Source organism: Heptranchias perlo, chromosome 6, assembly GCF_035084215.1.
Source record: "Heptranchias perlo isolate sHepPer1 chromosome 6, sHepPer1.hap1, whole genome shotgun sequence".
Lineage (NCBI taxonomy): Eukaryota > Metazoa > Chordata > Chondrichthyes > Hexanchiformes > Hexanchidae > Heptranchias > Heptranchias perlo.
The window spans coordinates 26,099,107-26,123,873 of record NC_090330.1 but is presented as its reverse complement, the minus strand read 5'-3'; the positions used below and the strand labels follow the sequence as shown (position 1 = coordinate 26,123,873).

At 41.4% G+C, this 24,767-nt stretch overlaps 1 protein-coding gene across 3 annotated transcripts in view; it reads left to right on the top strand.

Annotated features, from left to right (window-relative positions):
• LOC137322840 (protein furry homolog) overlaps positions 1-24,767 on the top strand; it is a 305,481-nt gene that overhangs the window by 117,020 nt on the left and 163,694 nt on the right. For all 3 annotated transcript variants that reach the window (XM_067985968.1, XM_067985965.1, XM_067985966.1), the window contains exons 4-16: positions 1,061-1,200; positions 2,552-2,642; positions 3,587-3,666; positions 3,760-3,840; positions 7,709-7,877; positions 8,959-9,051; positions 9,141-9,239; positions 11,179-11,280; positions 12,120-12,223; positions 18,140-18,248; positions 20,235-20,321; positions 21,230-21,401; positions 23,645-23,777. In XM_067985968.1, the coding sequence (XP_067842069.1) occupies positions 1,061-1,200; positions 2,552-2,642; positions 3,587-3,666; positions 3,760-3,840; positions 7,709-7,877; positions 8,959-9,051; positions 9,141-9,239; positions 11,179-11,280; positions 12,120-12,223; positions 18,140-18,248; positions 20,235-20,321; positions 21,230-21,401; positions 23,645-23,777 (1,460 nt within the window). The remainder of the gene's footprint in view (positions 1-1,060; positions 1,201-2,551; positions 2,643-3,586; positions 3,667-3,759; positions 3,841-7,708; positions 7,878-8,958; positions 9,052-9,140; positions 9,240-11,178; positions 11,281-12,119; positions 12,224-18,139; positions 18,249-20,234; positions 20,322-21,229; positions 21,402-23,644; positions 23,778-24,767) is intronic.

Here is a 24,767-nt window from a genome sequence, read left to right as displayed (position 1 = left end):
CTTCACAGCCAATTAATTATTTTGAAGTGTAGTTGTTATGTAGGTAAATATGGCAACCAGTTTGCACACAGCTAAATTCCACAAAGAGCAAGTGAGATAAATGAGCAGTTAATGGCTTAGAAATTCGGCCATGCAGCATATTTTTCAGGTGCTAATCGGCCGAATAAGCTTCCAATATGGCGCGCAGGAAGCGCATTTTCATTATGAGCCGAAAGGGCACCGCTCGCCATATCGGTAAAGGCCAAAAAATTGGCGTGCAGTGCCCATATCTGAACAGGCTTTAGGCAAATAAGGGGTCTTGCGCCTGTTTGAGGCCCACACTGCAAGATCAATTTGCCTCGAGGCAATCGGCAACAGCGCTTAAAGGGACCAGCTGTTAGGCTGCAACAAAGAAGGTAAGTTTTTAAAATGTACTTAAAAGAACATAGGCCGTCACCGCTCCAGCTACTGCTACCCCCCCGCCCCAAGCAACCGATCCTCCCTACCTCCTGGCTAACGATACTCTCCCTGAATTTTTAGGCCAGTATGTTTTGGTGGTGTTGATTGAGGGCTAAATGTTGGCCAGGACACCACTCTCCTATTTTTCAAATAGTGCTTGAGGTCTTTTGGTTTACTGTCTCACCTGTAAGTTGGCACCTTCAACAATGTAGCACTTAAATTTGAGGCGTTGCCAGACTGAGAGCCAATGTAGGACAGCGAGCACAGGGGCAATGGGTGAACGGGACTTGGTGTGAGTTAGGAAACAGGCAGCAGAGCTTTGGATGAGCTGAAGTTTACGGGAGGCCGACCAGGAGAGCATTGGAATAGTCCATTCTAGAGGTAACAAAAGCAGGGGTGAGGGTTTCAGCAACAGATGGGCTGAGGCAGGGGCAGAGACAGGCGATATTACGGAGGTGGAAGTAGGCGCTCTTGGTGATGGAGAGAATTAACCTTCTGACTTAAAGGTGATGATGCTACCACTAACGGTTAAGACCTTCATCCAAATGTAATTTTTTTTTTGTAAACCAATTAGGTATTTAACTGCATGTAACGTTTCATCTTTTGTGCTTTTCTCCCCCAGTTGATCAGCTCAATGAGTTCACTTGCAGAGTACTGTCTACCTTCTGTTCTGCGTACACTTTTTGATTGGTATAAAAGACAAAATGGTATAGAAGATGAATCCCACGAGTATCGACCCAGAACAAGCACAAAGTCAAAAGGGTAATTTTTCACTTTATTTTGATGATTATTTCTGTTCATACAGCTTGCCTTGTCAGTTTTATCCACCCACCCACCTCCTTCCCTTGTTCAGGGACTTGTCACATATAACTTCAGATTGTTTATTGACTGAAAGTACCCAACTGGAAAGAAAGGTCATTGTCAGAATCTTAAGGATAAAACTATGATAAGATCATCTGACGGTCAGAATTTTCCCTCTTAAGATCCAACAGAATACTGCAAGTCGAGATTTAACACAGAATTTGTATGAATAAAACTAAGATTTAACCTGAGTAAAATAGAATGCACTCACTTAACCTTTGTTTAAGCTAGTGAGAAATCCACCCAGGAACACATGTTATTCTATATACATGTAGAGATTTTTTTTATATACACTAACAAATTCCCTGTGTGGTTGCTCATAGTAAGTCAGATGATATGCTGTTTTGTTAGGACAGGAGTATTATAATATCCAATGCACAATATATATTATCCTGCTTCTTAGGTGTGCCTGTGTCTCTTTAAGGTCACAAAGTCTAATTGTTAAATAAACAGAGCCTAAGGTCATTGAGAGTTTGATTGGCCTTCAGCTGCACATCATAAACCTGGCTTTGTTTGACTTTGTTTCTAAGTGTGATTTCCAAGTTCAATTAAGAAAGAAAGAATTTGCATTTATATAGCACCTCACATGTCCTCAGGATGTCCCAAAGTAGTTCACAGCCATTGAATTACTTTTGAAGTGTAGACACTGTTGTTATGTAGGTAAACATGACACCAATTTGCACAGTAAAGTCCCAATTAAGCAAATAATATAAATAACCAATTAATCTGTTTTGGTGGCATTGGCTGAGGGATACCTGGCCCACATACCAGGAGAACTCCTCTCCTCTTCTTCATATAGTGCCATGGTGTCTTTTATGTCCACCTGAACAGGCAGATTTGAATCTTGGTTTGACGTCTCATCTAAAGACGATACCTCCAACGATGGAGCACTTCCTCAGTATTGCACTGGAATGTCAACCTAGATTATGTGCTCAGGTCCGAGAGTGGGGCTTGAAGCTGTGACCCTCTGACTTAAAGACAAGAGTACTACCTCTGAGCCCAAGTTGACTCCAATATGATCTGTTCCTGGGAAAATTTCTCCATATATTGCAAATGACTTTCTTTGATTTTTTTTGAAGTGTGACAAAGAAATTTGAGTGTGATACTTGAACTGTAATGGACAGGAAATGCATACTAAATGTACACGTTTTATATTTTAGATCTTAGTGTGCATTTGATAAACTAGCCATCATTTGTATGTCATTGGACAATTCAATTAATTACAATTCAGTTTTAACTTTTGTTCTTTCAGTGATGAACAACAAAGGGATTATCTTCTAGAGAGAAGAGATCTAGCCATTGATTTTATTTTTTCTCTAGTATTAATTGAAGTTTTAAAACAGGTAAGTAAGAATTTTACCATTACTTGTGTGTTGAATTCTTCAATATCTACCATTCTTACAAGTATGAGAGTTTTGAATATTAAATATGGCAGCAATAAATTACTGCCATAAAAATAACTTCTTTACTGTTGGGGTAATTGAAGTTGCATTTCTACCTTTCTACCTTGAGAGGGAATTACAGCAGCATACCTTGTATGTGCCATTGATTAGAATAAAGCAATGGAGGAGATTTTTAACCTGCACCAAAATGGGCGTGAAGTGGGTAGAGAAACCACTGCACCTGCCCAAAGCCATGGTCGAGCGGTCCAAATCTTTTTCAGGTTCGGGCCTCCTTTGAATTTAGCTGGCAAACTTTAGGCGACAAATGGGCGCTTTGGTGCACCACGCCGCTTTTGGAAGGCCGGAGTTTATTCAGAGTTAGCCGGCAAGTCGGGGGAAACAGACCTCTGGGGGAGGGTGAGGACAGGTTGGCAGTGGGCCAGAAGATTTTAGTAAGTCAGGAGGAGCATGAATCCTCCTCCTGCCCCCACAAAAATGTTAAGAAAAAACCCAAAACCTTACCCTTTCCTGCACGATCTGCAGTGGTCTCTTTAAGGACCGCTAGTTAGGCTGCTCAACACCTGGTACAACTGAACCCAACATGCATACTCCACCCTTTTATACATGAAAATTGCAATCGGGATCCCACAACCTGTATAGGATCCCGACTTGCATATTTATACAGCTTCCCACTTGTTTTGGGAGGGAGCGATGGGTGCCCATTTAAAGGCCTGCCTGAAAATTAAATCAGTAGACCTTGGGTGATGGGTGTCCGAGGTGCCCACCGAATTTTCTTCTACTGGTTGCCCGTTCTTTCAAGCTAGAAATGGGTGGTCTGAAGTTAAAAATCATCTGCAATGTCTTCTGTTTAAGTAGATTAAAAACTGTATTTTATTCCTTTTCAGATTTCACTTCATCCTGTACCAGACAACTTAGTACAGGAAGTTATTAACTTGGCATTCAAGCACTTTAAATATAAAGAGGGGTAAAACAGATATTTTCATTAATAAATTTATTCAATAACTTTTTACATATTATTTATTGCTGACACTAATTATACACACTTTTGTTTGTTTAGTTACCTTGGTCCCAACACTGGAAATATGCATATTATAGCTGATTTATATGCAGAAGTAATAGGTGTTATGGCACAATCAAAGTGAGTACTGCGCAACTTTTTATAGTAGGTGATCAGTTTCAGAGAGGCAATAGTATGTAAGGATTGTTTACATTTATGTTATCAAGGGTTTTATATCACAGTAACTGCCATACCATTACAACATGAAAGACATTGGTCAGGAATTTCCTCAGATCTGCTACCACTCTGCCACCATAGCTTCACTGGAAATGCGGCAGAAACCCCAGAGCTGATTTCAGCTCCCAGCGGGAAGCTGGGAGGAGCAGACGACAATCCCCCGCAGAAGTGTGAATCGGAGGACCATCTGATTTTAACTGCCTGGCCTCATTTGAATCTCGCTGGTCAGCTGCTCGGCCATTTCTGGCAGAAGACGGCAGCTGGTCGACAGGAAACGACAAAAGTCGGGTGGCCCAGAGCCTGCCTGCCGACATCGGCAGAAGGCTGCCAGCTGCGTCCGGGAGGTGGGATGTTTGTAGGGTTTCGTAGCTTGGGAGGGGGAATCCGGGGAAGAAAAGGTTTGGACTTTCATTGTGGGGCCCGGAGTAGAACATTATTTATTTAGATGTGATGGCCTCTATATTTATGGGGAGGCGGGGAGGGAGCGGGGGTGCGTGTCAGCTGCCAGGAAACCTATAAATACAGGAAAGGCGGAGGTCCTTTCGAATTTAATAGCAGGACCTCATTAGAAATTTTTCATTCAGGCTGGCTGCAGGACGGGAAAGCCTGCTGTACAAGGCCACAGCCAGGGACTGGAGAGGAGGGAGGGAGGGAGAGATCACGTGGTGGGGGGATGGGGGCGGTGTCGGCAGATCGCGGGGAGGAGGCAGATCACGGCAGGTTTGCTTGAGGGGCCGGGGAGAATCACTCCTGCTCCTCCTGGCCCACAAGCAGTGCCGGAAAAGCACTTATCTGCTGGATGCGGCAGTTCTGCCTCCCTTTAGCTGCAGGGTTTCCCGAGCCCAAGGAAACCCAGCCCGCAGCTGTTAAATCCAAATGGCTGCAAAAATCTGAGGCGTGGAGTCTCAATTGAATATTATAATTACCGACCTGCCTCTTGAGAGCGGGTTACTCGCCCGACCCCCAACCCGTCCCAGTTAAATCGGAAGTAGGCAGATTGGAGTCGGGTTTCCCATTTTTAACAATTTACCCCCCCCCCCCCCCGCTGCCCCCCCCCCGTGCCAGTGTCCCGTCCATCCTGGGGGTTAAAATTCCCCCCGTGTAATACAGTTATACATACTTCTTGGCAACATTTTCGGAGCTCAACTATAAATTTATAGAAACATAGAAAATAGGAGCAGGAGTAGGCCATTTGGTCCTTCGAGCCTGCTCCGTCATTCAATATGGTCATGGCTGATCCTCCATCTCAATACCGTATTCCCGCTCTCACCGCATCTCCCTTGATGACTTTTGTGTCGAGAAATCTATGTAGCTCCTTCTTAAATACATTCAGTGACTTGACCTCCACAGCCTTCTTGATAGAGAATGCCACAGGTTCAGCACCCTCTGAGTGAAGAAATTTCTCCTCATCTCAGTCCTAAATGTCCTACCCCATATCCTGAGACTGTGACCCCCTCGTTCTGGACCCCCCCAGCCAGGGGAAACATCCTCCCTGCATCCAGTTTGTCTAGTCCTGTCAGAATTTTATATGTTTCATTGAGATCCCCTTTCATTCTTCTAAACTCGAGTGAATATAGGCCGAGTTGACCCAATCTCTCCTCATACGACAGTCCTGCCATCGCAGGAATCAGTCTGGTGAACCTTCTCTGCACTCTGTCTATGGCAAGTATATCCTTTCTTAGGTAAGGAGACCAAAACTGCACACAATACTCCAGGTGTGGTCTCACCAAGGCCCTGTATAACTGCAGTAAGATATCCTTGCTCCTGTACTCAAATCCTCTTGCAATGAAGGCCAACATACTATTTGCCTTCCTAACTGCTTGCTGCACCTGCATGTTTGCTTTCAGTGACTGGTGTACAAGAACACCCAGGTCCCTTAGTACATCAACATTCCCCAATCTATTACCATTTAAATAATACTCTGCCTTTCTGTTTTTCCTTCCGAAGTAGATAACTTCACATTTATCCACATTATACTGCATCTGCCATGTGTTTGCCCACTCACTCAACTTGTCTAAACTGCCTTGAAGCCTCTTTGCATCCTCCTCACAACTCACGATCCCACCTAGTTTTGTGTTGTCAGCAAACTTGGAAATATTACATTTGGTTCCCTCATCCAAATCATTGATATATATTGTGAATAGCTGGGGCTCAAGCACTGATCCCTGCGGTACCCCACTAGTCACTGCCTGCCACCCCGAAAAAGACCCATTTATCCCTACTCTGTTTCCTGCCTGTTAACCAATTTTCAATCCATGCCAGTATATTACTCTCAATCTTTAATTTTGCACACTAACCTCTTATGTGGGACTTTATCAAAGGCCTTCTGAAAATCTAAATAAACCACATCCACTGGTTCTCCCTTATCTATTCTACCAGTTACATCCTCAAAAAACTCCAGTAGGTTTGTCAAACATGATTTCCCTTTCATAAATCCATGTTGACTTCGTCTAATCCCGTTGATATTTTCTAAGTGTCCTGTTATCACATCTTTTATAATAGACTCTAGCATTTTCCCTACTACTGATGTTAGGCTAACCGGTTTGTAGTTCCCTGTTTTCTCTCTCCCTCCTTCTTTAAATAGTGGTGTTACATTTGGCACCCTCCAATCTGCAGGAGCTGTTCCATAATCTATAGAATTTTGGAAGATGACAACTAATGCATCCACTATTTCCATGGCCACCTCTTTTAGTACTCTAAGATGCAGATTATCAGGTCCTGGGGATTTATCGGCTTTCAGTCCCATAAATTTCTCCAGCACTATTTTTTTACTAATACTAATTTCCTTTAATCCCTCCTTCTCACTAGACCCTTGGTTCCCTTGAATTTCTGGGAAGTTATTTGTGTCCTCCTCCATGAAGACAGAACCAAAGTATTTGTTTAATTGCTCTGCCCTGTTCCCCATTATAAATTCTCCTGTTTCTGATTGTAAGGGACTGACATTTGTCTTCACCAATCTTTTTCTTTTTACATACTTGTGGAAGCTTTTACAGTCCAATTTTATGTTCCTTGAAAGTTTACTCTCATATTCTATTTTTCCCCTCTTAATCAATCTCTTGGTACTTTTTTGCTGAATTCTAAACTGCTCCCAATCCTCAGGCTTGCTACTTTTTCTGGCAACTTTATATGACTCCTCTTTGGATCTAATACTATCCTTAAATTCTTTTGTTAGCCATAGTTGGGCAGCATTTCCTTTTGTGTTTTTGTGCCAGAAAGGAATGTATAATTGTTCCAATTCATGCATTTGTTCCTTAAACCTTAGCCATTGCCTATCCACCGTCATACCTTTTAATGAAGTTTCCCAATCTATCATAGCCAACTCATTCCTCGTAGCTTTGTAGTTTCCTTTGTTTAGATTTAGAACCCTAGTTTTGGATTGGACTACTTCACTTTCCATCTTAATGAAGAATTCTATCATGTTATGGTCACTCTTCCCTAAAGGACCCCGCACAACAAAATTATTAATTAACCCCTTCTCATTGCACTATACCCAATCTAGGATAGCCAGTTCCCTGGTTATATAAATTATTATAACTAATTTTGCCAGTTGATATTCTTTGGTACATGAGTATTGATTGTCAGACTTGTATCTGAAATTGTTTTCAAAATAGTTGATGAAAAATAGATCTCGTTTACCTCAATAAATGTGACAAATACTATTGGAATTAAATCTGTCTGAGCTATTAAAAGATTTAAAAATTATTGCATATATATCTTAAAAACTAGTAACAGAAAACAAATAATGGAAGGAATCGTATCTTTTACCTTGTAGGTTTCCAGCTGTGAAAAAGAAATTTATATCAGAACTTAAGGAACTGCGTCAGAAAGAACAGAACCCGTATGTAGTTCAAAGCAGTATTAGCCTCATAATGGGTATGAAGTTCTTTCGTATTAAGATGTATCCTGTAGAGGACTTTGAAGCCTCTTTCCAATTTATGCAGGTAATTAAGTTCGACTCTCTTTTATTATTCGTTCATGGGATATGGGCATCGCTGGCAAGGCCAGCATTTATTGGCCATCCCTAATTACCCTTGAGAAGGTGGTGGTGAGCCACCTTCTTGAACCGCTGCAGTCCATGTGGTGAAGGTTCTCCCACAGTGCTGTTAGGTAGGGAGTTCCAGGATTTTGACCCATTTAATTGTACTTTTTGTGCCATAATATTTTAGAATAAAAGTACAGTGATATCAAGGCATCGATTTTAACCCCCAGTGGGTTTCTGGTGTGAAACTGCGGGAGTCAGTTCATTTCCCGTGCACCTGTGGCAGAATGAGAGATGCCACGATCGGCAGAGGGGAGGCCGAAGGCTTCCATGAGGGGCCGGGAGGACCACTCTTGCTCCTCCTGGCCCACAAGGAGTACTGAAAAAGGTACTAACTTTGTGGAGCCGGCAGCTTCCACCTCCCTTTCACTGCCGAGTTTCCTGACCACTGAAAAACCCAAGCAGCAGCAGTGAATTTCAAATCTGGCTCCCAATTGCACCATGGGAGCCTGATTTAAATATGTCAATGAAGTGTCTCACCTCTCCATGGCATGATACTCGGACACCACAAAATACGCCGCGGTAAAAATGTCAACGGGCCTTTGCGCGGCGGGTTAGTGTCGCTTTTTACACATTTGATGGTTTAACCCCCCCCCCTCCCGCCCTGACCCTCCCCTGCCCGTCGTGTGGGGGGTTCATATCGAGGCCATTATTTCACATTTGAAATGTGTTTAATTTCAAATAATGTTTTTAAATACGTTATTTGAAATATACAATGAATATTTATTGAAAAAAAGTCCAAAAAAAACTTTCACAAAAGCTAATTATGTCAACCAAAATGACCTGAAAGGGTTTTAGTTTATAATGCTATTAAATATGTATTTTGAATAATTTGCTTATGATAATTACTAATTGTTAAAATTGTTTTATGTAGTTTTGCAGTTGGAATTGTTTGTTTGACTTTTAGCAAAATGTTAAAACGTTAACAGTAAAGTGATTTACGTAATTTTCATTCCTACTTTTATTTTGCTTTGATTCCTTAGGAATGTGCACAGTATTTTTTGGAAGTTAAGGACAAGGACATTAGGCATGCACTAGCCGGTCTTTTTGTGGAAATTCTGTTTCCAGTGGCTGCAGTGAGTATAGTCAATTAAATTAAATCTCAAATTGTGTTGAATAAGTTGTACACCATATACATAGTATAATTTTTTTGTATGTTTTTGAGGCTGTTAAAAATGAAGTAAATGTACCATGTCTTCGAAACTTTGTGGAGAGCCTCTATGACACAACACTGGAGTTGTCAACACGCAAAAAGCATTCGTTGGTGAGTAAACCCTTTCTTTCACTAATGTAGAAGCTGGAGGTAGGATGTGTGTTGCAGTCAATTATTTCATAGTATTAAACTTATCATGGTCATCTGGGATGTGCGGGAGATAAAATTGGAGTGTCTAAAGTATATCGTAAAACATAAGAGTGACAGTGAGGTGTCTGTTATTTTTAAGAATGTGTGTGATGTGAAATATGTGGGGAAGGTTTTGGGGCTATTATTTTTGCCGGCATTGGGTATCACAGCAGTTGCTGGCAGTTCGCTCATGTCGACACTTCAGGATTAATGATTATTAAGTAATCAATAATCCTGAAGAATGATAATCTAAGGCTGTTTACTGTGAATGAACACAATCAATTTTTTTTTTAATTTAAAAAATTTGATTTCTGCTTGCTACCTTACCTACATTATTGGGTCAGAAATTGCTGGTAAAATACTGGTGAGCCTAACAACGCTCACTGTTATCAATGGGCAAATCAAAGAGCGAGTTCCGGCGACCGCACATGCGGAATCAAACACAGAAATCTGGAACTTGCTCTTCCTGATTCACTGGTGATGTGAAAGCTTCGCGTTGAAGGGGCCTGGCCGGCTGCAATCAATGGACCAGCATGAACTTGCTCTCCTGCCCAGCTGGAAACTAACTAATCTTGCCACAAAAAATATACGCTGAGTTTTTTAGGTCTAAACTAACTTTTAACGGCATGGTAAGTATTAATGACTGCCAAACAACCTCACTGGCACTGAAAATTACCTTAAAAAAATTTGGCGTCTCATTACTCCTGATTTTAATAGTTCTTGGACATTTAAAAAAATTTGCTTTTTTAATTAAAAAATGTAAACATTTTTTGCTTTTTCTTTGTCTCTTTTATCTTAGTCTTTAAATCTTACACTCTCTTTGTTTCATTTTTTTCTATCTCATTTTATTGTACATTTACTAACCTTATCAGGCACTTCCTGGTTTTTAGTCTGCGCGGTTTGTCAATTGAGTTTCACTTCCTGGTTCTCACAACATGGCTTTCTTCAAGCTGATTGGTTGATGGGACATAGAGATCCTTTCCCTGTTCACACAGCCCTGGAAAAAAGTTGCTGTTTTTTGAACTCTGATTTCAAGGGAGTTGCTGTCAAAAAAAAGTGATAATTTAGTGGGTAAATTTAAATCTCATGAAAGGCGAGCACTGTTGGTTCACCGCTCAGAGCAATTTACGGGCCATTAAGTGATAAGAATGGGAAACCTGCCACTATTGATCAGTAATATAACTATAAACTGGTTTTTACACTGTGATTTGGACAAAATTCACTGACAAATAACCAAGGCACTGCCTGCAATTTCAGATGGGCATAAAAGATCCATGGCACTATGTGAAGAAACACAGTGAGTTGTCCCTGAGTGAGTTGCCAACCCTCCCGGATTGTCCTGGCGTCGCTATGCAAGCAACCCGGGAGAAAAATCTTAGGGGCATTAAAAAAAATTGTGTTTTTTCATTTTCTTTGAACACTTTCATTTATTAGTTATAAAAATATTGAAGATGGGGTAAAAAGGTTGTTTGACTGATAGTCAAGAATCATTCAATCAGGTAATAAAGACTCTGTTCTCATTCCAATTGTTGTGGGAAGGCTGTGAGGATGGACGTGTCGAGTGACCAATGACAGGAGTGTGGAGGCGAGGCAGTTGGAGGCAGAAGCTCATGTGTTGAAACCTCCCAGAATATGTCCAACCAGCATTGGCAACCCTAGTCCTGGCCAACATCCGTCCCTTAACTAGCATCACCAAAAGTAGATTAACTGGACATTCATCTCATTGTTTTTTGTGAGACCTTGCTGTGAAGCACTTTGGGGAACTCCTGAGAATATGAAATGTGCTCTCTATTTGTCTGTCTATATATACACACACACAAAAGTTCTTTTTTTCTAATATTTTTCTTTGTTTATTCCATAGGCTTTGTTCCCTTTGGTAACCTGCCTTCTCTGTGTCAGCCAGAAGCAATTCTTTCTCATTCGATGGCATATCTTCCTGAACAATTGTTTGTCCAATCTCAAAGTCAGTATAACAGTTTCTGGTCAATTCTTTGTGTGCTTGTACAGTGACTACCAGGGTGGACTTTGTTTTATTCTCCACATATAGCTTACAGAGCACTGCAAGTCTCATGTAATAGTGCAGAACTGGTTCAATCTTTGAAAAAATAAAGTTAGCACATTGTCCAGTAGAAATTGCTAACTATCCACAGGTGTGGTTATGGAGACACCGTTTTAGCCACCTGCATTAATTTTAGTAGAAAACATAATACAGCTAAATGTAATTCATGTGTATATTTACTTAAATATCTACCAGCATTCAGTGAGAAACTTAGCAGTCTTTCTTTTTCATTAAAGTTTGGAATTCTGGCATGAGCCAGCACATCTTAGTGCAGCTTCTAAGTTTTAGCCCCAACACTTGTCCAGAAAGTGGTTGGTTACTGCTTGCCCTTTGCCATGACATGCCCTGTTGGAGCTGCTTGTTATTGGTTAGGCTTGCTTTCATCTGCTAGCCTGGAACGCTTATTCCATTTGGTCGAGCTGACCAGGATGACAGTTCCCCTCTCCATACAATGTTGCTGGTGTTTCCATGGTGCTGAAGTCCAGCATTTTCACCCATGTTACATTATTTTAGCAGGTAACCAACAGCGGTAACCAGGAAAGTAAAGCACTCTAATAATTACTCTTTGTGTATAAACAAATTTTAAGCACAGGGAACACTAATTAATTAGTGGGTAAATTGTCTGTCTCGTGTGGTACTGAGCATAAACACCAGGAAAGTCCCAAGCTTATTTCAAACAGGGCTTTTTAGCAACAACAAAATATATAGACAAACAATTTAATGACTATAACTTTTTCTTGTAGAACAAAGATCCCAAAATGGCTCGTGTCGCACTCGAATCACTGTACAGACTATTGTGGGTCTACATGATAAGGATCAAATGTGAAAGTAATAATGTGACACAGAGGTAATATAAATCTATATTATTAAGATGCCATGATACACGTCAGATTTTAAAGACATAGGGCATATTGTTCTCTAGCCCCGATTTTAACCTAAACCTGCCTGGCGAGCATGGGGCGGACGCTCGTTTTACACCCCGTCCGATTTTACTCTCCATTGACTTCAATGTTCTCGTCAGGAAGATTAGATTCAAATAGGGGCTTCTCTCTGCTAATTTTAACAAAAAGTGGTTATCAATAAAGAAAACTGTACTTTAATGTTGGTAGAAAGTGCAGAAGGACTATTTATTCATGTTTTCTGTTGCTATAGGTGAAAAGGGTTTTAAAAAAAAGGGAAAAAAGACGATTTTTGCTTTTAGGACCGTAAGAAGATCATTAATGAATCTTTGTGGCATTCCATAGCTGCATAGTCAAATCAAAATATTCCTTTTAGGAACTGGATTTAGTGAGTTTAATGAAGGGAAAGATTTTGAAGTATTGTCCTAACAGTGAAAGAAGTGAATATTACAAAGTAGTTTTCTGTCGAGATAGCACAGTTATAGCAGCCATTGATAAGTGTATCACAGTGGAGATGGACCAGAAAGAGGAGAGAGAGGCCTTAAAGTGCAGCGAGCAAGGAGTTTTATGACTTGGAGGTACTATCCTAGGAAGCAGGACTACCACAATAAAACTAGCTAGCCAAGCATTCCAGAGGAGCAGTGCATGAGGAGGCTGAGGATCAACAGAGAGGCTGTGATTGAGGTGTGAACATAGGCTATGAACACCCTCTAGGACAGTCAAAAATCTGCCAGATACGACTAGTAACAGGAAAAGTTATCACTGTCATTAATTTTTGTCACAGAGACCTTTCAGGCACCCACAGAGAACATTTAAGGAGTTTCAACTTTACCTCTTGGACATGTGAGACAAATTTTTCCAGGACCCGGGCCGTCATCCAGGTTCTGAGCTGTCCTCCAGGCATCCTCCAAGTCTTAAGTTCTTCCCAAGGCCATTTACCAGCTTTGAGCTCTCATCCAGGTGTTGAACTCCCCCAAGCTTCCTCCAAGCCCCGAGTGCTCTCATAGGCTTCCTACAGGTCTCAAATTCTCCCCCAGGCTTCCTCCAAATCTAAGCAGCTTTAAGGTCTGAAGCACCCCTCCTGGTCCCTAGCTCTTAACCTAATTTGCATCCTGATTTTAAGCTCTCCCCAGGCATACTCCAGATCTGTTACTAGTAGATACTTTTTGCACCTTGGCTTTTAAAACAGGGACACGAGTCATAAGATGGCCTGAATGTTTGGGAATAAGCCATGCTTGTGATTATGGTTTTCTGTTCAGCTCAGTACATTCTCTTATTTTCAATGAGTAATATAATAAATCATAGGAACAGGAGTAGGCCATTCAGCCTCTCGTGCCTGCTCCACCATTTGATAAGATCATGGCTGATCTGTGATCTAACTCCATACACCCGCCTTTGGCCCATATCTCTTAATACCTTTGATTGCCAGAAAGCTATCTATCTCAGATTTAAATTTAGCAATTGAGAATACCTGGGCAATGTGGAAAATTGCCCAGGTATGTCCTGTCCACAAAAAGCAGGACAAATTCAATCCGGCCAATTACCGCCCCATCAGTCTACTCTCAATCATCAGCAAAGTGATGGAAGGTGTCGTCGACAGTGCTATCAAGCGGCACTTACTCACCAATAACCTGCTCACCGATGCTCAGTTTGGGTTCCGCCAGGACCACTCGGCTCCAGACCTCATTACAGCCTTGGTCCAAACATGGACAAAAGAGCTGAATTCCAGAGGTGAGGTGAGAGTGACTGCCCTTGACATCAAGGCAGCATTTGACCGAGTGTGGCACCAAGGAGCCCTAGTAAAATTGAAGTCAATGGGAATCAGGGGGAAAACTCTCCAGTGGCTGGAGTCATACCTAGCACAAAGGAAGATGGTAGTGGTTGTTGGAGGCCAATCATCTCAGCCCCAGGGCATTGCTGCAGGAGTTCCTCAGGGCAGTGTCCTCGGCCCAACCATCTTCAGCTGCTTCATCAATGACCTTCCCTCCATCATAAGGTCAGAAATGGGGATGTTCGCTGATGATTGCACAGTGTTCAGTTCCATTCGCAACCCCTCAGATAATGAAGCAGTCCGAGCCTGCATGCAGCAAGACCTGGACAACATCCAGGCTTGGGCTGATAAGTGGCAAGTAACATTCGCGCCAGATAAGTGCCAGGCAATGACCATGTCCAACAAGAGAGAGTCTAACCACCTCCCCTTGACATTCAACGGCATTACCATCGCCGAAGCCCCCACCATCAACATCCTGGGGGTTACCATTGACCAGAAACTTAACTGGACCAGCCATATAAATACTGTGGCTACGAGAGCAGGTCAGAGGCTGGGTATTCTGCGGCAAGTGACTCACCTCCTGACTCCCCAAAGCCTTTCCACCATCTACAAGGCACAAGTCAGGAGTGTGATGGAATACTCTCCACTTGCCTGGATGAGTGCAGCTCCAACAACACTCAAGAAGCTCGTCGCCATCCAGGACAAAGCAGCCTGCTTGATTGACACCCCATCCACCACCCTAAACATTCACTCCCTTCACCACCGGCGCACTGTGGCTGCAGTGTGCACCATCCACAGGATGCACTGCAGCAACTCGCCAAGGCTTCTTCGACAGCACCTCCCAAACCCGCGACCTCTACCACCTAGAAGGACAAGAGCAGCAGGCGCATGGGAACAACACCACCTGCACGTTCCCCTCCAAGTCACACACCATCCCGACTTGGAAATATATCGCCGTTCCTTCATTGTCGCTGGGTCAAAATCCTGGAACTCCCTTCCTAACAGCACTGTGGGAGAACCGTCACCACACGGATTGCAGCGGTTCAAGAAGGCGGCTCACCACCACCTTCTCGAGGGCAATTAGGGATGGGCAATAAATGCCGGCCTTGCCAGCGACGCCCACATCCCGTGAACGAATTTAAAAAAAATTGAGCTCGTATCAATTGCCGTTTGCAGAAGAGAGTTCCAAACTTCTACCACCCTCTGTGTGTAGAAAAGTTTTCTAATCTCGCTCCTGAAAGGTCTGCCTCTAGCAAAATGCTAGAAAAGGTACCAAATAATTTTTCAGTTGTGTACAATTAGTGTGTATGGACACTTTAATATAACATATTGATATTTGATTACATAGGAACAGGAATAGGCCACCGGCTGCTCGAGTCTGTTCCGCCATTCAATTAGATCATACTGATCAACTGATCTGTATCTTACCTCCATTTATCCGCCTTGGTTCCATATCCCTTAATACCCTTACCGAACAAAAATCTATCAATCTCAGTTTTGAAATTTTCAATTGACCTAGCCTCAACTTTTGGGGTAGAGAGTTCCAATTTCCATGACCCTAATATAGTACATACCAGTAGTTCTGTGCACCCTCCAATCTTTGCAGTTTTAACAATTTTCAGATTCTCTCTTAAATAACTGAAATATTATTTTCTTGTATGGAGTGAGTTGTTTCTATTCTGTGATTTGCCATTTTGTGCCTGTTTTGCTTTAAGCATAAGAGCATTAAGGTTGAAATAGGGTAATTCTCTCTTGGGGTATATTCTCTTTCCCATCATAGCATCTATAATATAATTTACATAACCCATGTTGTAACTTCTATGATTCTATACATAAGGTTAAATCTCATGGGATCCAAGGTGAGGTAGCCAATTGGATACAAAATTGGCTTGACGACAGAAGACAGAGGGTGGTTGTAGAGGGTTGTTTTTCAAACTGGATGCCTGTGTCCAGCGGTGTGCCTCAGGGATCGGTGCTGGGTCCGCTGTTATTTGTTATTTATATTAATGATTTGGATGAGAATTTAGGAGGCATGGTTAGTAAGTTTGCAGATGACACCAAGATTGGTGGCATTGTGGACAGTGAAGAAGGTTATCTAGGATTGCAACGGGATCTTGATAAATTGGGCCAGTGGGCCGATGAATGGCAGATGGAGTTTAATTTAGATAAATGTGAGGTGATGCATTTTGGTAGATCGAATCAGGCCAGGACCTACTCCGTTAATGGTAGGGCGTTGGGGAGAGTTATAGAACAAAGAGATCTGGGAGTACAGATTCATAGCTCCTTGAAAGTGGAGTCACAGGTGGATAGGGTGGTGAAGAAGGCATTCAGCATGCTTGGTTTCATTGGTCAGAACATTGAATGCAGGAGTTGGGATGTCTTGTTGAAGTTGTACAGGGCATTGGTGAGGCCACACTTGGAGTACTGTGTACAGTTCTGGTCACCCTATTATAGAAAGGATATTATTAAACTAGAAAGAGTGCAGAAAAGATTTACTAGGATGCTACCGGGACTTGATGGTTTGACTTACAGGGAGAGGTTAGACAGACTGGGACTTTTTTCCCTGGAGAGTAAGAGGTTAAGGGGTGATCTTATAGAAGTCTATAAAATAATGAGGGGCATAGATAAGGTCGATAGTCAAAATCTTTTCCCAAAGGTAGGGGAGTCTATAACGAGGGGGCACAGATTTAAGGTGAGAGGGGAGAGATACAAAAGGGTCCAGAGGGGCAATTTTTTCACTCAAAGGGTGGTGAGTGTCTGGATCGAGCTGCCAGAGGCAGTAGTAGAGGCGGGTACAATTTTGTCTTTTAAAAAGCATTTGGACAGTTACATGGGTAAGATGGGTATAGAGGGATATGGGCCAAGTGCAGGCAATTGGGACTAGCTTAGTGGTATAAACTGGGCGACATGGACATGTTGGGCCGAAGGGCCTGTTTCCATGTTGTAACTTCTATGATTCTATGATTCTATGATTCTACTATTCTCACTTCTACTCCCTTACTTACTTCCTTAGTGATGTTTATGTGTGTCAGCACAGTGCTTTTTTGTCTGAACTTTTAACAGTGGATGCTTTCTTTCATGTCCATATATGTACTGTACTGTTACTTTACAGTCTTACCGTCAGTCTTACCTCTCTTCCCTTTAAGTAATGCAAATTCTTCCTGACCCCCTGACAGTTCTTCCAAATAATTTGCGGGGTAATCTTATGCGTCGGAGCTCTTGGTTGGGAGCCTCATCCGCTGGCAGCAAAAAACAGAAATTCAGGCACACACTGCCTGCAATTTTCTGACCAAAAGTACACCCAAATTTCTGATTTACGTTGTTGGCAAGCAGGACTCCCTACCAACAATGCAGAATCATAAAATTACCCCCTATGTTCAGTCTTTCCATGACATACTACTACTTCTTGCTTCCTTTGTATACTTGGGACTGTCCTCCCCCACCCCCCCGCCCCGCCCCCAAAAAAATCTACTTACATTTCTGTGTTACGGCAGTTAACAGTGAGTCCAGGGCCTGTGCAGTAAAAACGGGTTTCTGAAAATTGCCGTTCTGCCATTTTGCATATATATTGTGCATTCCATAGCTGCATTAACAAATGTTTTTCAATTATACTGGTGAAATGATTAATGTTCTGTTTGAGAAGTGCGTTTTGATGGCACATTACTGAACTCCACGTTCCCCGATTTTTAGTGGATCATCAATTTCAATTAAAAATTAACACTTCTCCCATTTTTTTTAAAAGAGAAAAATGCAGTTCTAGATTAAATTATACTGTACTCAACAGCAAAGATTTTAATGCAATGTGCTTTTCTATGTCTGCATTTCATAGCCAGTAGTCTGTAAATCATTAAAAGTTGCATAAATGCTTGTAACACGATTACTCAAGTTAAAAGACAGAAGTGTTTGATCGATTATAGCATTATTCTGTAAAAATAATAGAGTTTACTTTGTGATTAGTTAATGTTTATTAAGATATAGTTGTCGAATAAATGTAGTCGTTCATGGTCAATGCCATTAAATCTGCAGTAACACCTCCATAATTTTCCATTGAGAAGAGAATTCAGTCAACCACCAATCTCTCTTTCTTTTACAGTCGACTTGCAAGCATTATCACAACACTTTTCCCCAAAGGATCTCGTAGCGTGGTGCCAAGGGATATGCCTCTCAACATTTTTGTAAAAATCATACAGTTCATTGCACAGGTATGGAAAAGATGCCACTAATATTGTATCTATTACTTTTACTTCATTCTTGAATTAGCTCAGTAACAGAATAGATTAAAAATAATATATACACGATGCATAAAATATTCTTACCAATGTATAATTAGTAGTAAAATAATATGTTGTTGACCTTAATATATAAATATTTTAACAGTTGAAGAGATTCAAAGATCTGCCACAGAGAATTTGGAAAAAAGTGCAGATTGTTACAGCAGGAAAAAAATTAAACTTGAAAAATATGTATTTTATGTTAAATATTAATAAAGAATTTATTGGGGGGGGCACACTATTGCTCACATTGCTGCAAAGTTGGGGAAGGCAGAGCTCCCCCACATGCATACTGAATTGCAGATATGGAGCACTGCTCACCATCCTACCACCACCAGTATGGCTCTTCCTGATTAATACTTTAAAACGTACCTTTTTTGTTGGGGCTTTGCACCAGTTGCTTTTTTGTACTATGGTTTATAACTATCCTTCCCAAGTGATACCATCTTATCCAATTTATTTCTGGTAGGTGATTGGCTGAAAAGCAATAATCAAAAGTATTGTCAGAAAATAAAATTCAAAAATGAAGGAAAATGTCATTGTAACACAAAAAAACACAACCCTAGATTTTCTGATATGGGCATAGTATAGATCTAAATGGCTAGTGGTAGGCTATAGGTGGACTCAAATGGAAGTGTGCTGTTTGCACTCAATTTTCCAAAGTTTGCTCATATGCATAGCTTCGGGTGAATGGAGCAGAAAGGAGCAGAAAATTGGACATGGGTGAAATTTAAAGGAAAGAATCAATTTTTTCCCCTCCACTTCAACTCTGATTATTTTTAATTTAATTCTCCTATGGTCCCATTCACCTAAGACCTCACATTAAGTTGCAGCATGTATGTAACAAAATGGCCACTGCATCTTTGAGAATCTTGGAGCAAGTTGCATACTTTTGAGCATCATAAGACTGCATAAGCCTGGAAATCCATTCCCCATGGCTATTTTTGTACATAAAATGTAGGGATTCCATTGAGACTCATTGGGGTGAAATCTGTCTAGGGCGGTAGTGTAAAATGGGCAATAGGGAATTGGCAACTCAATTTCCAAAGTAAAAGAAAATCGGGCGGAGTGTCAAACGGGCTGTCAGTGTGCTAGCACCCATTTTGCAATACTGCACAAGATAAATTTCATCCCCCATGCTTTGTATAAGTACTGCAAATAGACTTTCTGTATAGTGTGCTGTTTGCATGTCTCCATGTACTCTTCTTGTAAATCTTAACATAAGAAATAGGAACAGGAATAGGCCATACGGCCCCTCGAGCCTGCTCCACCATTCACTAAGATAATAGTTGATCTTCTACCTCAACTCCACTTTCCTGCCCTATCCCCATATCCCTTGATTCCCTTAGTGTTCAAAAATCCATCGATCTCAGTCTTGAATATACTCAATGACTGAGCATCCAAAGCCCTCTGGGTAGAGAATTCCAAAGATTCACAACTCTCTGAGTGAAGAAATTTTTCCTCATTTCAGTCCTAAATGGCCGACCCCTTATCTTGAGACTATGATCCCGAGTTCTAGACTCTCCAGCCAGGGGAATCGGCATCTAACCTGTCAAGCCCTCTAAGAATTTTATATGTTTCAATAAGATCACCTCTTATTTTTCTAAACTCCAGAGAATATAGGCACATTCTACACAATCTCTCCACATAGGACAACCCTCTCATCCCAGGAATCAATCTAGTGAACCTTCGTTGCACCACCTCTACGGCAGGCATATCCTTCCTTAGGTAAAAAGACCAAGACTGTACACAGTACTCCAGGTATGGTTTCACCAGAGGCCTATATAATTGCAGCAAGACTTTTTTACTCTTATACTCCAACTCCCTTGCAATAAAGGTTTTTGTGTCTTTTTATAACAAACTTGCAAAATTCCTTTGATTTTGGAATAATTTAAGAAATATTTTTTCACTTTTCAGGAGCGATTAGATTTTGCTATGAAGGAAATTATATTTGACCTTCTTAGTGTTGGAAAGTCACCAAAGACCTTCAGTCTGAATCCGGAGGTATTTATTGCTTATTTTCACAATAATTTTTTCTTAATTTAAGATTGTTAGTATATAGGATGATTGCATATATATATAAAAAAAATATTTTGTTCACTTTGCCAGTGATTTAATTTTCAAATTCATATAAAATTTTGAAATGTTTGTCACAATGTACGGCAAACTTTAAAGTATTAAAGTGGTGAATGACTATGTTTGTCAGTTTTCTAACATTGAAAGAAATTATAAATTAATGAAATGGAGGCTGTGATGCAACATCAATATCCTTGGTGCCACAACCAACTCAATTTTCCCAGACCGCCCATCTGGCATCGAGTTGTGATGAGCTAGAACTTTCTCCAGTTGAATACTGGATGCATCTTATATGGATACTGCCAATTACACCATCGACTCCAGTCCCCTCCCCAGCTGCTCATCCCAAACTGTGCCCTATGGTCCACTGAGTCGGGCCTTCTGTGCATATACCACCTGGAGCTCCTCACAGCCATCTTGGTCCTAAAGCTCTCGTCCTAAACTCCTTCACCATGCTATGTACATCCCTGCCTTTCAACTGTTACTATCTCTATAACCCTTGGTCTGCCTTCTCAGTTGAGCCAGCTGTTTCTTAAAAGTATCTATTCACTCTGAATCAACTATCTTCTGGGTTTACTGCCAGGTTGGTTGTGAAAAATGTTTTTAAATATTTCAATTATGGCTAAACTGCTTTGAACCCAAGAAAATCATTGATAAAAAATAGGCAAAATTTTCTAGAAATTAATGTGACATTTTGGATACTACTTTAATAAGGGAATTACCACATACTGGTATGATAATAGGTGTAATTTTAATCCCAGCCTATGGAAATCAAGGACGGTTGCCGTTTCATAACAAAGTATTAATTCAATGTACTTTCGCAATATGTTTCACAGAGAATGAACATTGGTTTGAGGGCCTTCCTTGTGGTTGCTGACAATCTACAACAAAAGGATGGGGAGCCACCAATGCCTAACACAGGAGCTGTACTCCCATCTGGCAACACACTCAGAGTAAAGAAGACTTACTTGAGTAAAACCCTGACAGAAGAAGAAGCAAAAATGATAGGTCAGTCATAAAGTGTAACTAAAAAATTGTATTTTAGTGCAGTAAAACACAGTGGGATAGAATTTCTGACATTACAGCAAGAGATTAGGAGAAACCGTGTTGAAATTATACCCCAGTAAAAATAAAGTTCTGGCAAATGGAACCCATCTTGCATTCCAAAATATTTTATAGATACCTCCACCAGCTGTAATAAAATTATTATTTTGGATATAGGGCAAGAGGAAGTGAGGTCCAAATTTGCAGACGGTCCTAAAGTAGGAGGCATAAGAAATAATTCTGAGGACCAAAGGAAGCTGCAACGGGATATTGATAAGATAGTATGGGAAAAAATGTAACGGATGGAATTCAATGTCAGTGAATGTGAGGTGCTACATTTTGGTAAAAAAATAAAAGAAATAATTATACCTTGAATGAGGGAAAGCTGAGTGGTATGGAAGAGCAGAGGGATTTAGGAGTTCAAGTTCACAAGACATTAAGAGGAGTACTTTAAGTGGATAGGACCACAAAAAAAGCTAATGGAATACTGTTTTTTATGGCAAGAGGTATAGATTTTAAAAGTTGACATGCAATTATGAATCTATTTAAAACCGTACCAAGACCACAGCTGGAATACTGTACGCAGTTTTGGGGTCCACACTATAGGAATAATGTTAAGGCAATAAATAGTACAGTGCAGATTTATTAGCAAGCTGCCTGTTATAAGGAAATACAAAAATGAAGAATGGGGCTGTTTCCATTAAAACAGGAGATTATGGGGTGATTTGATAGAGGTGTTTAAAATTATGAAGGGTAATTCGAAACCATCTGGGGCCTAAATTTGTTGCGCCCCAAGCCAGCACAATTCCGGCAGCACGCAGCAACAGCGTGACAGAACAGAGAGGCTCAAGAACCGAACAAAATTTCCCCTCAGGCCTCGTCATCATAATTCAGGCGGCCTGTCTGGGCCTAACCAATTTCAGCTGACGCCGACGACCACAGGTAAGTCCGGGGGTGAAGAAGCAATTGGGAGGGTGGTGCGTATACACCGCCACCGGTCGTGGTTGATTTGTGGAGACAGGAGGAGCACTTCTGTTCCTACTGACTCCACAGAAAACAAAACTTCAAAAGTTTTGGGGCCTTTTTTTGACCGCCTCCTGAGGTCCATCTAGCAGTGGCCCGATCGCCTGTGCAGATTGGTGCACGGGCCACTGCACTGCTAAACTGGTTATTGTTGAGCCCGTTTTACGCCTGTAAAACGGGCGCAATGATACTGAATTTAAGCCCCATAGTTTCCAGTGATTGAGGGATGTAGAACAAAGGGACATAGATATTAGATTAAATGTAAAAGATTTAGGATAGAGAGCAGGAGAAACTTTTATACAAAGGGCATTGTGAGGCTGTGGAATGCACTACAGGAGTTAGTGATTGAAGCAGGGACTATGGACCTGAATTTTGTTGATGTTAGTTCCGCAGCTTATAGACTGATTTTTTTTTAAAGTTGCATCTGCCGCTCGTCTCTAGAGGGAGTTGCACTTAAGTTTGTTGGATATGTTCATTTTCATTTCACCTGGCTCTGGTGTAAGTCACGTGTAGAATCAGCGTGAGCAGCTTAGTCCTCAAGAAACCTGTATGTAGAAGTGCTAGTCTTTTCCACAGACTCCAGTTTTCAGGAGAACACTTGGGGGCTGCAAAGGAATACTGCAGTGAATGTTCACTCAGCACATTAGGATCAAATTTCTTCAGGGCATTTCTCACCCTCATCTTCAGTAGATTTTGGCAGCACCATGAGCAGTAGGACACTGCTCTACCTACTGGGCACCATGACAGGGTACCATTGAAATAGGAGCAACATGTTTTTCAGAAGAATGCCTGCAAGCTCTCCTGGAAGAGATAGAAGATGGGAGGGACAGACTCCTAGCAAGTCAGCCAGGAATGTTACTTAAGCTGCTTGGAGGGAGGTTGCTCTGGACCTCACACCAAGGACCACTGAACAGTGCCACAACAGCACCGATTCCATCCCCTCCCTTGCCACTACCTCAGGCCGAACCACACTTCATAATCTCAGCAGCCCATTTGACCCTGAGCTGTTTAAACAGTACATAAGCGGTGGATTGCGCTAAAATACAAATTTCCTCGCTCTTTGTGGCACAGTGACAGCCTAGTAACAGCATAAGTGCTGAAGATAGCAAGGAAATTCAGGGCCAATGCTTTTAGTTAATGGAGTCTGTCAAAACAATTCTAAAGTTAAATTTTACCCTCAACAGGCATGTCTCTGTACTATCCACAACTAAGAAAAGCCCTAGATAGCATCTTGAGGCACCTCGATAAAGAAGTTGGCCGTTGTATGATGTTGACCAATGTACAAATATTGAACAAAGAACCTGAAGACATGATCACGTAAGCAAGCATATAATTCAGGCAGAGTTCAGTTTTTTGTTAATGTTGAAAGGATGGGGTTGACTTGTATGTCAGTTCCATATGGTTCAAAACTGGTGAAAATTTTATCAGAATGGTAATGTGCTAATTTTTGTGGTCAAGTCATTTCCATAATTACAGCTCCAGGTGTAGATTTGGACATATGCAAGGAGCACACTAGTGATTGGAATGGAAAATTGCAAGTCGTTGAAATTTAAAAGGATGTGGAAAATTAAACAGAAGTGGCAGAATAGGCCACAGCTTACTGTCACTGTCTGTGCCAGCACGATGCATTGTAAATTGAGTGGCTTGCACAAACAATTCTTCTGTTCACACTTCTAACAGACAGCAGCCAGATACTTTTCCTCTTAGTCTCTCGAGATGTGTATAATGTATAGTTGCAGTATACCGTTAATGTCTATTACTATGTTTTTTGCTTCCTCTGGGAAAAAAAAACTAATGCACCAGGGGATCATAGAAAAGTTACAGCACAGAAGGAGGCCATTCAGCCCATCAAGTCCGCGCCGGCTCTACGCAAGAGCAATCCAGCTAGTCCCACTCCCTCACGCTATCCCCGTAGCACTACAATTTTTTTACTTTCAAGTACTTATCCAGTTCCCTTTTCAAGGCCATGATTGAATCTGCCTCAGGCAGTGCATTCCAGATCCTAACCACTTGCTGTATAAAAAAAAAAGTTTTTTCTCACGTCACCTTTGGTTCTTTTGCCAATCACCGTAAATCTATGCCCTCTGGTTCTTGACCCTTCATGATTTTGAATATCTCTATCAAATCTCCTGGCAACCATCTCTGTTCCAAGGAGAACAACCCCAGCTTCTCCAGTCTATCCATGTAACTAAAATCCGTCATCCCTGGAATCATTCTAGTAAATCTCCTCCAGACCCTCTCTCAGGCCTTCACATCTTTCCTAAAGTGCGGTGCTCAGAACTGGACACAACACTCCAGTTGTGGCCG